At 37.2% G+C, this 17,999-nt stretch overlaps 1 protein-coding gene across 1 annotated transcript; it reads right to left on the bottom strand.

Annotated features, from left to right (window-relative positions):
- Positions 1-10,198: 10,198 nt before the first annotated feature.
- LOC139529125 (uncharacterized) lies at positions 10,199-12,495 on the bottom strand. The gene is made up of 2 exons (XM_071325447.1): positions 12,166-12,495; positions 10,199-12,106 (listed from the first exon to the last, which is right to left on the bottom strand). Exon 2 carries the CDS (start codon positions 11,871-11,873, stop codon positions 10,476-10,478), a length of 1,398 nt encoding a protein of 465 aa, XP_071181548.1. The 5' UTR covers positions 11,874-12,106; positions 12,166-12,495; the 3' UTR covers positions 10,199-10,475.
- Between the last annotated feature and the right edge of the window lie 5,504 nt (positions 12,496-17,999).

The raw sequence follows: 17,999 nt of genomic DNA, 5'->3' as shown, positions 1-17,999 counted from the left end.
ATTCTGTGAATGTTCTCTATGAAACCAACAGTGAAATATAACTTAATGGGCATCAAAATATTCGGAACAAAACGCTGCATATGATGAGGGGGGTCCTATAGTATGAATACGATGATATGTAAATACTTACGTTCAAAATTTGCCACCAAGCGAACTTGTTTTTTCATTCAGGCGCCATTTTTCCGTGAAACTGATCACAAGCAAGTCACGTGTTTCGCGACCGTGGAGGTGGCGTGAATCAGATGTGGATACTTAAAAATTCCAAAGATCTTTTAGAGTACATACAATCTAACTCTCTTTAATCTTGTAACAGTATTAAAACATTTGACTTTTCTACTCTTTACACAAGTATTCCACATTCAAACTAAAAGACAAATTGAAAGAGTTGGTATTACTTTGCTTCATAAAAAAGAATGACCAACGTAGATACAAGTTTCTTGTCTTAGGGAGGGATAAATCATACTTTGTAAAGAATCACTCTGATTCAAACAAAATATTCTCTGAAACTGATATTATCAAGATGCTTGATTTCTTGATTGACAACATATTTGTAACGTTCGGAGGACGTGTTTTTCAACAGACTGTCGGCATCCCAATGGGAACAAACTGTGTCCCTCTACTTGCCGACTTGTTTCTTTATTATTATGAGGCTGACTTCATGCAGGAACTTCTTAGGAAGAAAGATAAGAAGATAGCAATATCCTTTAACTCTCCTTTCCGCTATATAGATGACGTTCTTTCACTAAACAATTCAAAATTTGGTGACTATGTGGAACGCATCTATCCCATCGAATTGGAGATAAAGGATACTACAGATACAGTTAAGTCGGCTTCATATCTTGACTTACATCTAGAAATTGACAATGAGGGTCGGTTGAAAACAAATCTTTACGACAAAAGAGATGATTTCAGCTTTCCAATTGTGAACTTTCCATTTCTAAGTAGCAACGTTCCAGCAGCACCTACATACGGGGTATATATCTCCCAATCGATACGATATTCCCGTGCGTGCATTTCCTATCATGATTTTCTTGATTGAGGGTTACTGCTCACAAGGAAGCTATTAAACCAAGAGTTCCAAATAGTGAAGTTGAAATCCTCCCTTCGTTATTTTTACGGACGCCATCACGAGTTGGTTGATCGTTATTGAATAACCGTTTCACAAATGATATCGGATATGTTCCTTACGTCGTAACTACAATCCCCTTCCCTTTCATGAATGTGACCTACCGAATTAGACTATTTACCGGATTTGTAATCACATAAGCAACACGACGGGTGCCACATGTGAAGCAGGATTTGCTTACCCTTCCGGAGCACCTGAGATCACCCCTAGTTTTTGGTGGGGTTCGTGTTGTTATTTTTTTAGTTTTCTATGTTGTGTCATGTGTACTATTGGTTTTCTGTTTGTCTTTTTCATTTTTAGCCATGACGTTGTCAGTTTGTTGTAGATTTATGAGTTTGACTGTCCCTTTGGTATCTTTCGTCCCTCTTTTAATGTAGGAAAATTACCAAATCAGAAACAAAAGGACCATTTACCGGATGAATATTGTGAAGGACCTTAAGCATCTAGGACTGTCAGATTAAGCTGTTTAAAAAGTTGGAAGATAAAATTGAGAATGGAAATGGGGAATGTGCCAAAGAGACAACAACCCGACCATAGAGCAGACAACAGCAGTAGGTCACCAACAGGTCTTCAATGCAACGAGAAATTCCTGCACCCGGAGGCGTCCCTCAGCTGGCCCCTAACAAATATATACTGGTTCAGTGATAATGAACGCCATACTAAACCTCAAATTGTACACAAGAAACTAAAAGTTTACTTACAGTTTTCTAAGGTCTGATCTTTACGATTCTATTTCATGATTACTGACAGATCAAAAACATCAAGTATATATAGTATGAAGTTTTTGGAATGAAATAATTATATGATGTAATGCCATTTAATCGGTCCGTTTTTATGTCATTTTGGTAAGTGTTAATTGTACATATCAGTCTGAGTACTGTTTAACTATCATTTAAGTTTAACATATTTAGACTCGTCCAGTTCAGGGGAATTAAGTTTCTACAAGTGACTTTTATGTACTTTTCTTATATTTTTGACGGTTTGTAAGTCAGTAAATGTTCAATGATTAAGTTAATATTGACATTAAAAGACCTCCTCACAAAAAGGGCTGTTCAATCATTTTATCCCATTTTATGTGCTGCATCTGAATATCTACTGGACTCAGTTTCTCAGTCAACAAAACAAAAATAAAGTAATGTATAGGTCTAGGTCAATGGCCAATCTAATGTTCTAAATTTTACATTAACTTGAAATGGATACTCCTGAGAAACCATAATAAATATAAACAACAAATGAATAACTTAAACTCTAACTAAATAAAATTTCGCTTTGCAAAAATCTACATTGTAGTATCCGGAGGGTTAGTTTTAGGTCATCAGACAGACCATCTAGAGATGTCCGAAGCACTACCCAGAAACCATCCTCTTCCGGTTGAAACTATTAATGGCTACAGACGCTAAATTCACTAGAAGAGCAATCGGCCGTTCCTGACTGCAGGAACGACCATCCAAGGTATATATTGGTCTTTAGTTATACTCGGAATCACAACATTGGCGCTGCGAGCACTTATTTGCGTGGTGCATTGCAATTAAGAGCTCATTTTGTGATTTGAGGCGACGTTCGTTTCGACAGTGTTTCCCGCGGAAAAGGATTCGGGGGAAACCTTTGCGATTGTTTTTTGTTGTGTAATACTCTGGTAGAGAATATTACATAACATTTCAGGGGTTTTGCAGCGCGGTAGAACCCCTGATTTTTGCGTATTATTGAGTATTTTTTATATTTTTGCCGTGCCGGTAGTGCACGGCAAAAAATAGTAAGGCAGGAGGGGTAAGGTGATTTGGTTTATTCCAGCGCGGGAGTATTTTGGAGGAATACTTCACGGTTGTTTAAGGGAAAGGATTGTGCAAGTGGACGTAAGGTTACCTTGCTGACCCTGAAGGGACAGCTGGGTACCAGTCACCGGTAACTGCAGACCAGAAGGACGGGTTACCAGTCGACAAGTTATTGTTTTGTTTACTTCTGATAACCGCAGACCAGAAGGACGGGTTACCAGTCGTATTGTTATTGTTATTGTTTTGTTTACTTCTGTTAACCGCAGACCAGAAGGACGGGTTACCAATCTTTGTGTTATTGTATTGTTTACTTTTGTTAACCGCAGACCAGAAGGACGGGTTACCCGAAGCAGTAGTATTTGTGTTATTAAATAAATAACTTGTGGTATTCAATGTGTGTTGTTTTTTTATTTTTTATTCTTCAAATAAATAAACTTTGTTATAAATTGTTGTTCATTAATTTACAGTTACAAATGTCGGTGGTAAACCTAAACACTTGTAGCTTTCAAGAGTTACTCCAGCTCCCAGGTATAGGCATAAAAACTGGGGAGCAAATAATGGACATTAGGGAGAGCAAGGGCTTTGTGACCGAGTCAGACTTGTCCACTATCTCCCACCTACGAGTAACAAGGGGCCTCTTATCCAGGCTGGACTTCAGCCCAAATGGAGGTGGCCAAAATATTGGGCCACCACCTCAGGCCCAAGGCAGGCATGGTGAGATGTTAGACAGGGGACACATTGCCCCACAGGGCACATCCTCCCAAGTACAAGGCCAATCTGCATTTAGGCAAGAAGCATGGCACCAGGGGCAAAGTCCCGGGACCTTGGAAGGGCCCAGCCAGATGGACTCTGCCTTCCTGAATATAGTTCATATCCCGGTGATGCTAATGCTAGACCTGAACCCACAGGGAATTGGGATGGGTGCTACAGAGAACAGTTACAGAAAAAAGAGTGGAGTCACCATGTTATTGGTGACCCAAACCAAGGTAGTCCCCCTCACCACATGTACAGGGGTAATATTGGGAACAAGCCGTATTGTCCAGGTAAAGACAGTGCGTGGGACAAACTTACCCCGAACTATTGGGGCACACCTTCACACCTCATGGGTCACGCAAGCAACTATGCAGGTCAGGGGTCAGCACCCTGTACCCAACCAGCTTACACTGGTGGGGGACAGTATGAGATGTTCGGCAGTAAGTATGGCAAGAGGCAAGACAATAGGGGTGCGGACACAAGGCAGACCCTATCTCATGATTATGGAGATAGGCAACCTAAGAACCAGTATAATCAAAGGTACGCAGGGGTGAGCTATGGACAACAGGCCTACCCAGTACCCTATAATGAGGATAGGCCTATGGAAAACCCAAGGGGACCTGACAACAGTCATGGGGTACGAGGAACTTTAGGTGGCGTCTCTAAAGTTACCAATGCCCCAAAACATATTAGGTATGACGGGAAGGGCAACTGGCAGGCCTTTTTCACAAAATTTGCAAGGTATGCGGAAGTTTGTGAATGGGGTCCCCAGGAATGCAAGGACCAACTTTGCTGGTGTCTTGAGGGAAAAGCCAGTGAATATTATGCCCTCATAACAGAAAGAGACAGGGAGGTGAGTTATAGGGAGCTTGTGGAGGAGCTTCACAAGCGGTTTGGTTTCAAGGCGCTCCCTGAGACTGCCCAGGTCCAGTTTAACAATGCCCGACAAGCCCCTGAGGAGTCTCTCAAGGACTGGGCTGATCGGGTGTTGTACTTGGCCACCAGGTCATTTAGAAACCTCACTGACGATTAAATGTACGAGCAAGCCATAATCCGACTGTGCCAGGGCATTGAAAACAAACAGTTGGGAGTGCAAATCTCTAACCTTCAGCCCCAAAGTATTGAGGAGGCCATAGATAAAATACGGCTATTCCAACATAACACACAGGCAATATATGGTAAGCCAAATAGGCGTGAGGTTAGACAGGTAACTGATGGGCAGTATGGAGACCACCATGAGGCCTTCCGTGAGTATCAGGGGCCCCATGTAAGGGATACCATGGCCCTTGAGAGGGCCCCAGTCAGTACATGGAAAGTGGAGTTAGTAAAGTCTAATAAGAAGTTTGAAAACAAACTTGATCAAGCCCATGAAAAATTAGACAACATGATGGACCAATTCAAGCAACTCCTCACAAGCCCCTTTTTAGGAAGTCGCTCACCTGGCAGACAGACAGGGACAAAAAGTTGCCACCACTAAGGGGAGAGGGGCCATTCCAAAATGGAATGCCCAAACTTAAGAGGTAAGTCCGTCTACTGATAGAGGACCTCCATGGGAGGGAGTGTGCTACCATTGTCTTAAGCCTGGACATGTTAAGAAGGACTGTTTGGATTTACAGGAGAGGGATAGAACTGTTAGCTCCACAATTCAGTCAAGCAGAACAGAAACAGGACCATTAAACTTAAACGGGACTACTCAGGAGGTCGGAGTGAGTCCCCGCAAATGAAGTTAGGCCTCTCAGTAGTTGAGTCTGTACCCCAAGGCAGAGTAGCGGAGTCAGCTATAGTGGGCCCAGGGGTAGGGGCCAGGGAAGGAGAAGGGAACAGAGAACCCAGAGTGTTGGTTAAGGTTAGAGCAGAGAGTAAGTCGGAGCAATGCTCCAATTCTGGCAAAGAGGTGTTAAAATGTCTCTGGAACATATTGGGACATGGTGCACGGGAGTTGGATACAGCCTGAGCCTTCTCCCAGGTGGGTATTTATTGGTTGAGGAAATCCTTAAAAGGGACCTAGGCTTTGCCGGGTACTCCTTACCTGATATTCATAAACTGATCAAGGTTGATGTGGATAGGAGGTTCACTTTAATAAAGGACTCTGACAGTGGTTGTTGGAAAATAAGGGCCAACCAGGGGTATTCCTTAATGGTGGATACCCCAGCCATACCGTTAGTAGAGAAATGCAAGGTGCCCCAAGGCAACTTGGTTACTGCAGCATTGCTCACAGGCGACAAGGAGGGTTCAGTAGCCAATATTATGAGGAAACCCATAGGAGCTATTTTGGCAGTTGAGAATCACAGTAGCATTCAAAAGGTTGCTGCCACAACAGAGACAACTTTGGCAAGTGATGAGGTGGCCCAAGAAAGTTGGGACTTCACCTCAGACAGTGAGGCACATACCACTTTGGTAGAAGGGGCCAGTGATGAGAAAATAGTCACAGTGTTTCCTACTCCTGTTGTTGACGGAGGAATGACTGACAATACTGAAAACAGTCCTACATCACTCACTTTTGAGGACCTTCCTCAACGGGCGAAACTGACAGAAAAGCCGCAACAGAAAGCAACAGTCCGCTCAACAATGAAAAAGTTATAACTTTCAAATCTCCTGTCAACCAGGAATCTGTATACATTAATCCAGAAAGCCCCGATTTGGGATTGGGGCTACTTTTCAAAACAGATAATGTTGGCACTAGGAATTTTAATCAGCAGCAGCCGCCACCAGTAGACAGCGGAACGTCAGTCTTGTGTGTGAGCACAGTTAGATCGGGTCCCAACAGAAGACAGTGGGACCCTGGAATTCCTTATCTAAACAAAGGTATAAATACAGTGCAAGTGAGGAAAAATGAGAACAGACTCTTCACGACAGAGAATGGATCAGCACAACCTCCTGGGTCCAACTATATAGTGGACATGTAACCACTAAATGGACCGGTTCTAGTTTGTATAAAGACGGGGAAGAGTTGGCATACGATCCAGACAAGAACAATTCACAGTTGTCTGGGTTCCCAATTTGTTGGGAACCCATTGTAGTATCTTTTAGTTAACCAGTAGACCCATGCAAGGATACAAAGGGTCCGTTTTTGGGGGATAGGTTTTACACTTTCTAAAAATTGTTAGAGGGATAGGGTATATACTTTTTTAAATTGATGCATATTTTCTCTAAATTTGGCATTATTTCCGTATTTTATTGATTTTTGGCGACAATCACAGGACCCCCCTCAGTAGAGGGGGCCTTATTAATAAAACTGGGGGGAGTGTAGTATCCGGAGGGTTAGTTTTAGGTCATCAGACAGACCATCTAGAGATGTCCGAAGCACTACCCAGACACCATCCTCTTCCGGTTGAAACTATTAATGGCTACAGACGCTAAATTCACTAGAAGAGCAATCGGGCGTTCCGGACTGCAGGAACGACCATCCAAGGTATATATTGGTCTTTAGTTATACTCGGAATCACAACAAGTTCAACTGTTGATTCTTCTGAAAAAAAATGAAAAAAACGCCGTGTTTGATGACAAATCGGCTGGTTGAGATTTATTTTCCCGAGGGTATCACCAGCCCAGTTGTCAGCACTTTTTGTGCTGACGTGGATTATCATTGATATGGTTATATTTATAAATTAACTGTTTACAAAATTTTGGATATTTGAAATACTTTTTAATAAAAAGTTGATAAACAAGGGTTATGATAAAGAGCATCTCGTCCCTTTTCTAAATATATTCATCGGAAAATTCCAGGACTATGCTGATAAGTATTCCGTATCAACTATCACAATAATACAAATGTTTTCTGTCATAAGTCATCGACCTGGTGTTCAGTGGTTTTCGTTTATTGATATGGTTCATAAGTATTTCTTGTTTCTCGTTTTTTTTTAATAAAAATTATACCGTTTGTTTTCATGTTTGAATGGTTTTACACTAGCAATTTTTGGGGCCTTTTATAACTTCCTGTTCGCCGTGAGTCACGGCTCCGTTTTTAAGACCGTACTTTGACCTATAATGGATTTCTTTAAAAAAAAAATGTGACTAGGATTTAGAGTTGTCTCCTTAGAACTCATTGGAACTCATAACACATCTTCTTATATCCATTGATGTATTTAATCTTGGTAGTGACGTTGTTTATTATTCTAATTATTTGTTGTAGTTTTCTTTTTAAATTTATTTGTCTATGTGTATTTTTAACTTTTACTGTTTTGTCATGTTTTAGTTAATATATAATTTGGATATCGCTCGATATCTATTCATCCTGTCATTGTTTCATTTTGCTATTGTCATTTTTTTATTATTGTTTCTAATTTGTGCTTGTGTACTTTGCCTAAAAGAGTGTGTTTGTGCCATTTTGTTTTTCTACCTTCAAATACATGTAGTTTTTTTTGTTATAATTTAGCAACATTAGTATACCGCTATTAGAAATTCATAAATCGATTGAGAAAAAAACAAATCCGGGTTACAAACTAAAACTGAGGGAAACACATCAAATATAAGAGGAGAACTACGACACAACAGAAACACAACACTAGAATGTAACACACACAGAAACGAACTATAATATAACAATGGCCATTTTCCTGACTTGGTACAGGACATTTTAAGAAAAAAAATGGTGTTAACGTTGCACCTGGTTTTATGGCTAGCCAAACCTCCCGCTTTTATGGCAATGTTAAATATTTGTCAAAACGTTTAGGAATTTTGGTCCTCAATGCTCTTCAACTTCGTACTTTATTTGACCTTTTTAACTTTTTTGGATTCGAGTGTCACCGATGAGTCTTTTGTAGACGAAACGTGCGTCTGGCGTATATACAAAATTTAGTCCTGGTATCAATGATTAGTTTAATTGATACTTGAGGTTGAGGTAGTTGGTAAACTTAAATGCGACTTAAGAATAAAATAAATTTATTTGTCTATGTGTATTTTTTAACTTTTACTGTTTTGTCATGTTTTAGTTATATAATTTGGATATCGCTCGATATCTATTCATCCTGTCATTGTTTCATTGTGCTATTGTCATTTTTTTATTATTGTTTCTGATTTGTGCTTGTATACTTTGCCTACAGAGTGTGTTTGTGCCATTTTGTTTTTACTACCTTCAAATACATGTAGTTTTGTTTTTTGTTATAATTTAGCAACATTAGTATACCGCTGTTAGAAATTCATAAATCGATTGAGAAAAAAACAAATCCGGGTTACAAACTAAAACTGAGGGAAACACATCAAATATAAGAGGAGAACTACGACACAACAGAAACACAACACTAGAATGTAACACACACAGAAACGAACTATAATATAACAATGGCCATTTTCCTGACTTGGTACAGGACATTTTAAGAAAAAAAATGGTGTTGCACCTGGTTTAATGGCTAGCCAAACCTCCCGCTTTTATGGCAATGTTAAATATTTGTCAAAACTTTTAGGAATTTTGGTCCTCAATGCTCTTCAACTTCGTACTTTATTTGACCTTTTTAACTTTTTTGGATTCGAGTGTCACCGATGAGTCTTTTGTAGACGAAACGTGCGTCTGGCGTATATACAAAATTTAGTCCTGGTATCAATGATTAGTTTAAATGATACTTGAGGTTGAGGTAGTTGGTAAACTTAAATGCCACTTAAGAATAAAATAAATTTATTTGTCTATGTGTATTTTTTAACTTTTACTGTTTTGTCATGTTTTAGTTATATAATTTGGATATCGCTCGATATCTATTCATCCTGTCATTGTTTCATTGTGCTATTGTCATTTTTTTATTATTGTTTCTGATTTGTGCTTGTATACTTTGCCTACAGAGTGTGTTTGTGCCATTTTGTTTTTACTACCTTCAAATACATGTAGTTTTGTTTTTTGTTATAATTTAGCAACATTAGTATACCGCTGTTAGAAATTCATAAATCGATTGAGAAAAAAACAAATCCGGGTTACAAACTAAAACTGAGGGAAACACATCAAATATAAGAGGAGAACTACGACACAACAGAAACACAACACTAGAATGTAACACACACAGAAACGAACTATAATATATCAATGGCCATTTTCCTGACTTGGTACAGGACATTTTAAGAAAAAAAATGGTGTTGCACCTGGTTTTATGGCTAGCCAAACCTCCCGCTTTTATGGCAATGTTAAATATTTGTCAAAACTTTTAGGAATTTTGGTCCTCAATGCTCTTCAACTTCGTACTTTATTTGACCTTTTTAACTTTTTTGGATTCGAGTGTCACCGATGAGTCTTTTGTAGACGAAACGTGCATCTGGCGTATATACAAAATTTAGTCCTGGAATCAATGATTAGTTTAATTGATACTTGAGGTTGAGGTAGTTGGTAAACTTAAATGCCACTTAAGAATAAAATAAATTTATTTGTCTATGTGTATTTTTAACTTTTACTGTTTTGTCATGTTTTAGTTATATAATTTGGATATCGCTCGATATCTATTCATCCTGTCATTGTTTCATTGTGCTATTGTCATATTTTTATTATTGTTTCTGATTTGTGCCTGTGTACTTTGCTGTTGTAAACGTAGAATTCCGAGCGTTCATAAATTTATAACTTAACACCATCTTTGTAGAAAATAACAGTCACGATTTATTCACACTATATGTATATACAGACGTTACATAAAATACAAAACACACAGCATACACTCCAACAGTACAAACATTCAGCCATCTTGTTCATCCGGCAACCATCTCCCCCTCCACGTCACTATCACACAACGTCAAAAATACGGGAAACAACGCTAACAGTGTTTTGCGACATTACGGACATGAAGACAAAGTCACATTCACAACACTACTCCCTCTTTTCAAGAATATTTCGTCCTCGAAATAAAAGATAATCAAGACAAATTGCGCGTTCGTGTTTTCCAGTTCATCTCAGGTAACATTGACGATCCACAGGAGCAAACATCACGTGTATAACTGTTTTCATAGATGTTACTATCTCGAAATTGGGTGAACCCATTTCCACGTACAAGTTCTTTATATGTGAAGTCCTTTCCATATACTGGTCTCGATAATCCAGTATATGTTGAAACTCTAGGTTTGTCATAATTTTTTTCATCATCATGTTTAGAAATATCAAAATGTACGTCACTTTGATCAATGGCTGTCCATTTTCGGACGCTAACTATCTCTACCTCACCAGAGGGTATCGTCTGTTGTTCAACGTTTGGACTTCCAAAGTTAGTTGTCATTAGATTAGAAACTTTTGCAACTGCAATCTCAGTTGCCGCAACAATTTCATTAAGCTCCTCATATTTCAATTCAACCTTTCTAACGATAACAACCTCTGTTCCACCAGTAACCACTGTCTGCTTTTCAACGCGCGGAAGTTCCAAGATAGCTATCTCTTCGTCCAAAACTTTCGCAACTTCAAATTCAGTTGCCTCAATAACGTCACAAAATTCCTCATGTTTCAATTCATATGACTCAGCGATGTAATAAACAGACTGTTCGATCGGATAAACGAAATTATTACGTACATTTAATTTACCAACAGTATAATTCTCTTTTCCCAATTTCTGGTTACTATTATATAAACTAATGTCGCTTTGCATATCAACGTCAGTATTTTCAGAAACTTTATTCCTCCGAATATCATGCTCTGTGAAATTCATATTACGCTTATTGCCTATTTCAAAATGTTTCTCAAAGTTACTGTCTTCAGTGCAACGCGACTTTTCTACGGACTTTAAAGATTGTCTACAATGTTCCTGCCACAATATTTCTTTGATCAGTTCACTAACTGTTGACGGTTCTTTAGTCAGAACTCTATATCCAATGTTCCCATCAGGATATCCATATATAGCATACTCAGTAATCAGCTTCACTAATAAATATTCGTTCACACCAGGGAACGATTTCCGAACATTTATCTCAGTTCTACATACGTACTCTTGAACGCTTTCACTTGTAAGCATAGTTATATTTTTCAATTTCATTCTACAAATCTGAGCAGTCTCAATATCACCAAATCGACTTTTCAATGCAGAATACAAGACAGATACATTATAAAGATCTCTGTTTGGTAAATACGACACATATTCTAAAGCTTTACCTCTCAGTGAAGTAACCAAATAAAAAGCCATATCACTAGATGACCAATTAAAACGTTCAGCAAAGATAGAAAATTTCATCCAGAAACCTTCAAAAGGTTCAGTACCGTCAAACTCTGGTAAGTCACACCAGCTCATGGTTAATATATCAAAATGCTGACAAATATAAGTTATAGACATACATAAAACAACAATTATTTATAGATACACGTGACAATGTTGATTTCTTTCAAATTTGCACCTTAGATTATCATTTTATCCTTGATGCTAACACCGAACAAAAATGTTTAATTAATTTCCGTCCACTTTTGCCGATTAAATACTTCTCTGTGAATTATGTGGTCGAATCTGTTTTAATTCCAATATCACTTTTAAAATGATGAATCTTCGTATTCCAGTGCCGTACCGTCCTTCTGTTGTAATGCATACATTTGGTCACAATCGTATTGTCGAATAAACTTGTTTACGGTACCTTCATTGTTTAATTTCATATTTCCTCCCCTCTTTAAAAGCATTCCGTCTGTATAAAAATATAAATCATCTGTTTGCGTAGATCCGTTTCTGTTCGCTGCCACCAATGTTGTAAACGTAGAATTCTGAGCGTTCATAAATTTATAACTTAACACCATCTTTGTAGAAAATAACAGTCACGATTTATTCACACTATATGTATATACAGACGTTACATAAAATACAAAACACACAGCATACACTCCAACAGTACAAACATTCAGCCATCTTGTTCATCCGGCAACCATCTCCCCCTCCACGTCACTATCACACAACGTCAAAAATACGGGAAACAACGCTAACAGTGTTTTGCGACATTACGGACATGAAGACAAAGTCACATTCACAACATTTGCCTACAGAGTGTGTTTGTGCCATTTTGTTTTTCTACCTTCAAATACATGTAGTTTTTTTTATAATTTAGCAACATTAGTCTACCGCTGTTAGAAATTCATAAATCGATTGAGAAAAAAACAAATCCGGGTTACAAACTAAAACTGAGGGAAACACATCATTGCACCTGGTTTTATGGCTAGCCAAACCTCCCGCTTTTATGGCAATGTTAAATATTTGTCAAAACTTTTAGGAATTTTGGTCCTCAATGCTCTTCAACTTCGTACTTTACTTTACCGTTTTAACTTTTTTGGATTCGAGTGTCACCGATGAGTCTTTTGTAGACGAAACGTGCGTCTGGCGTATATACAAAATTTAGTCCTGGTATCAATGATTAGTTTAATTGATACTTGAGGTTGAGGTAGTTGGTAAACATAAATGCCACTTAAGAATAAAATAAAGTTGGATAGAAACATTTTGCATTTTGCAATTTACACAAGAGTTGTGACACCATAGGGGACGAGACTGTATTTTTGTTTATTTAAGGTGGAACCCTACAGGTATAACATTTTTTTTTCATCATTGAATTTTTCTTTAAATTTGCATACATATACTACATGTATGCAATGGTCTCTATCAAAATTTGACTCCGTCATTATATTGGTTTCCAATATACTGACGGAGTTTAACTCATCAAATATGATTATCATACAGCTTTAATATATCTATATTTGAAATTAAACATGTTTAGCATGTAGTGAACTTTCGTATATACTAAATTTAGTCCAGGTATCTATGATGAGTTTATTTACAACCACTTGGTCGATGCCACTGCTGGTTGAGATTTATTTCCCCGAGGGTATCGCAAGCCCAGTAGGCAGCATTTTTTGTGCTGACATGAATTGTAATTGATATGGTTATATTTATAAATTTACTGTTTACAAATTTGTGAATTTTTTAAAAATACTAAGGCTTTTCTACCTCAGGCACAGATTACCTTAGCTGGATTTGGCAAAACTTTTAGGAATTTTGGTCCTCAATGATCTTCAACTTCGTACGCTATTTGGCCTTTTTAACTTTTTTGGAATCGAGCGTCACTGATGAGTCTTTTGTAGACGAAACGCGCGTCTGGCGTATATAATACTAAATTTAGTCCTGGTATCTATGATGAGCTTATTTACACTTGTACCCTATTTAAATATGACATAATCAAATGCACATTTTTTCGCTGTTGTTTCTCCCTAGCAACACATATGACTGTGCTCATGGAAACCTCAATTTTTTTTTTTTTTATTTTACAAGATTTAATTTTAAATATGTTGCAACAGAAAGGCAATTTAAGATGCAAATTGTAAGAGTATCAAACTCCAAAGTAAATGACAAGGGGGAAAAGCAATATTGAAACATCAAAAAACAAACAAAAAACACCGGGTATTGCTAATATATACAGAATGTGCATCTAGCGCTGGATGGGGTCTCACTAATCAGCAACAAGCAGAATAATATAAAGACAAGAACACATATTTCCTGTATTTAACGCTAAGAAATCTTAATATTAATTAGATTAAATAGATACAGGCACATGTATTAAAGTGTGTGTTTAAATGTCGGTGTATTTCCATTACAGTAGTTATGGTTCTGGTACAACAATGTAGGGGTTGGGGTCGAAAAAGGGGGGGGGAATTCTATTGACGAGGTGATAGAACGTGCCTCTGGAATAGTTCACCTTTTTAAGCTTAAAATAAGTGAAAAGTTAAGAAAACTATAAAATATATATGATATTAAAGGACAATAAAGTTCCCATTACTTCTTTGACTGTCAACTTGGTTGGTGTTCCCGCTGTGTCTTTATCAACCATTTTTTTTTCTCTTTTGACACTTAAGTATTCCTCTTTTACATAAAACCACATGAAACCAAATCAATATTGGAAAAAGGCAACTTTTTTTCTACGCAATATATGAAAAGGTATATATTTTTAAAATGAAAACAGGGTGAGGTAACAAAACAGCGGCACCCCTATCAAATAAGTTTGAAGTACATCCCCATCCACCCCCTCTAGACATATGTAGAGGATCGTTAGGGTTGACTTTCGAAATTCATCTTATTTTTATTAACTATTTCAGACGTCCAGATTTATAACCATATCATTTTATAGCATTACAAAACTGGTACATACTACTATCTCAAATAAATTTGTATTCTCAAAATTTTTCTACATTTATTATATATATTATTTGTTTTAGTGTAGTTCTTGTCACTGTGACTAGTTTATCTTTAGCCTTCACTAATCTTAGTATCGTATGACTTGGTCTTTGATTATCATGACAATATTCATTATATATACGTCAAAATAGTTGAAAACAAGAATGTGTATTTAGTACATGTACATAGATGCCCAAATCACAAGACTAACAAAGGCCAGAGAATCCTAAATTGGGACAGGCGCAAAAATCGGTGGGCTTAAACATGTTGTTTTGAGGTCTCAACCCCTCTCTCTCTTTACCTCTATCCAAAAGAGAAAAAAAAACACAAAACAAAAAGCACAGTAAAACTTAGTTCAAAAGAAGTCTGAGTCTGATGTCAGTTAAACTACCTTGACGGAAATTTAAACCTGAAGCGAGACACAATGAAGATCGGACGAACAGATAAACATATGCATGGTCAAACGGACGCATAGACCAGAAAACATAATGCCCACAAATGGGGAGTAACAACAAAACCAGGTCACATTTTTTAAATTACACTTTATTTTTACACATAAACTATTCAAAACATAACCTTTAAAAAGGTAACATACATGTAGGATGCTTATAGACTTCAGGCACTTGTTTCTTTGCATGTGATGGTCAACTATTCATATATATATATATATATATATATATCCAACGCAATCATAAGTTTGAACGTAATTTTCAATTTAGACTCGTTTATATTTTTTCGTTTGGGCTTGTATCATATTTTCCCTCCGGTTTATATGATCTGTTCATCTTACATTGACTCTTAAAATTCAAGAGTCTATCTAAAAATGAGGGTACTTTTTCTAAAAATGAGGGTACTTTTATATGGCCGTCTAAATACCGTTTCGATCCCTAACATCACTGAAGAGACATTTATTGTCGAAATCCGGATCTGATGTACTAAAAAAATATTGACACCGTATGTTTGTGGCATAACATCGTGGCCACAAGTTAATTTTTTTCTGTTTAGTATTTAATTTATATTAAGATCCATTTTGTTACATCTTGTGATCAATTTTATTTGGCAATCGCCAATGGCAGTCAGCAGGGTTAAAGAGCATCAGCTGTTCGACCTGTTAGTCAAATGCGTTTTGTTTAAATATACTTTTTCACTTTTTTGGTCTTTTGGAAAATGTTGTTTGTATAACCAGGCAGATTTGGACTATTTGCGATTAGAAATAAATTAAGATCAGACAATATATTTTAAGTGCTAAAGTGACAATTTGTTAATCCGTCTATCTAACCTTTTACATTTCTTTGTGTCTAATTAATTCTATTGTTAAATATAAGTTTGTCGTGATGCAAATCACTCTGACCATGACAAGTTAATCCGTTGGACACTAATCCTTTTATATAGCAACTGTTTTTAGATATACTATTGTATGTTATTTTGTAGTCAGTTTAGGTTTTAGGTCTGGTACTGTCCGGACCTTGCTAATAAAGTTTAAAGTATTAGTATTCCGTCTTTGAATTACTATAACACGGAAAACGCCCATTATATATTGGTGGAGGACCCGAGCACGATCTTGAGCTACATGTAGTTCCCCCAAACTAGTATATGCATACCTCCAGAAGCAACAGAATGGAAGGAACCTGGATTTACCAGCCTTGCAGAAATGGACATTCGTTTCCGATAACAAAAGAAGATACCTGTTTGGACTTTCTGTGCAAATATTGCGATAAGCCATTGAACGTTTTCACCTACCATCGATGTTATGCAGCTAACGCTTATTGTTACAAGTGCAGAGATCATGGATATTTTGCCCGTACATGTATGTGTAGTTTTCACGCTAAGTCATGTGAAAACCCAAAACCAAAGAAGAAGTCAAAATCTAAAATGCAAAGAGACAGCAACCGCATGAGAACATTTATTGAGAAGAAACAAATGTCTAAATTTCTGTTTCAAGGACTCGAGAACAAGGAATTCTCCGTTTTTACGTGCTCCATACAGGACGAATCCGCAAAGCAGCACCTAAAGAAGTTAAAAGTTTCTCACAATAACTCGTTGAAAGAAATAGCTGTACTCAAAGGTGAAAATTCAAAATTGGATACCGTAAAAAAAGAAAATGTTATTTTAAAGAACAGTTTGGACAATTTAAATTCAGAACGTTTACAACATGACCGGATAATTCAGAAGATCGAACGTGAGTTAGCCGAACATACAAGCAGAACTGTACATTTTGAAAAAGAAATAGTGCGGTTGAAAGAGGAAAACCTAAGTTTAACGAACACCTGATACCTTTTAACTATGGATTTAAAAAGTAAAGAGATGCAAGACTGCCATGTAAATTAAAATCTCAAGGACGAAATTCAAAAACTAAAAATACAGAAAATTGACCATTTACGTGAATATCATGAGTTGCTTTCTGAACTTTCAATCGCCGAGTCTCAACTTGAAAATTGGCGTACAAACTATCCCAACAACTCGCATCAACAACAACGACGAGGAGGTTACCCACGAAGATAACCGAGTCAAATTGTTGCAATTCGGCAAACTCGGAGACCGAGTTTAGGTAGAGTAGTGGCGAATATAACCAGGCAGATTTGGACTATTTGCGATTAGAAATAAATTAAGATCAGACAATATATTTTAAGTGCTAAAGTGACAATTTGTTAATCCGTCTATCTAACCTTTTACATTTCTTTGTGTCTAATTAATTATATTGTTAAATATAAGTTTGTCGTGATGGAAATCACTCTGACCATGACAAGTTAATCCGTTGGACACTAATCCTTTTATATAGTAACTGTTTTTTTATATACTATTGTATGTTATTTTGTAGTCAGTTTAGGTTTTAGGTCTGGTACTGTCCGGACCTTGCTAATAGACATGTTACGAAAAGGTATATTCTCGTCGCTGAGGTTGACAAATTACACTTTTTAAATTTGGGGACGGTGTCAAAACATTCATAAATAAAATTTAAATCATGTGCGTCTTGATTAATTCAAATCATATATATATAGAACATCATTAAGTAGCATTCTCATATTATGACAATTGCTTTTGTGATATCATTGCTGGCTATCATAAGGCATGAAAGTTGTACGCGTGCAGGAGTGGGTGTGCTAGAAAAAGGGGCTGAGAGTTATACAAGTTCATTCGATTCTAGATTGATAATATATACATAGCAAGCCAGTTAGACATTAGTTTTCATTGTTGTATTACAGTTCCTGAAAAAGTTCAATCTGTCGGACACTCCACTGTCTCTCGGGTGTCTCCATAAGC

This window comes from Mytilus edulis, chromosome 6 (assembly GCF_963676685.1).
Source record: "Mytilus edulis chromosome 6, xbMytEdul2.2, whole genome shotgun sequence".
NCBI classification, from domain to species: domain Eukaryota; kingdom Metazoa; phylum Mollusca; class Bivalvia; order Mytilida; family Mytilidae; genus Mytilus; species Mytilus edulis.
The sequence above is the reverse complement of the archived record's forward strand: the minus strand, read 5'-3'. Positions and strand labels throughout refer to the sequence as shown.

Bases quoted from the DNA above. Each gene is read 5' to 3' on its own strand.
- LOC139529125 (XM_071325447.1), bottom strand. From the start codon at position 11,873: ATGTCTATAACTTATATTTGTCAGCATTTTGATATATTAACCATGAGC.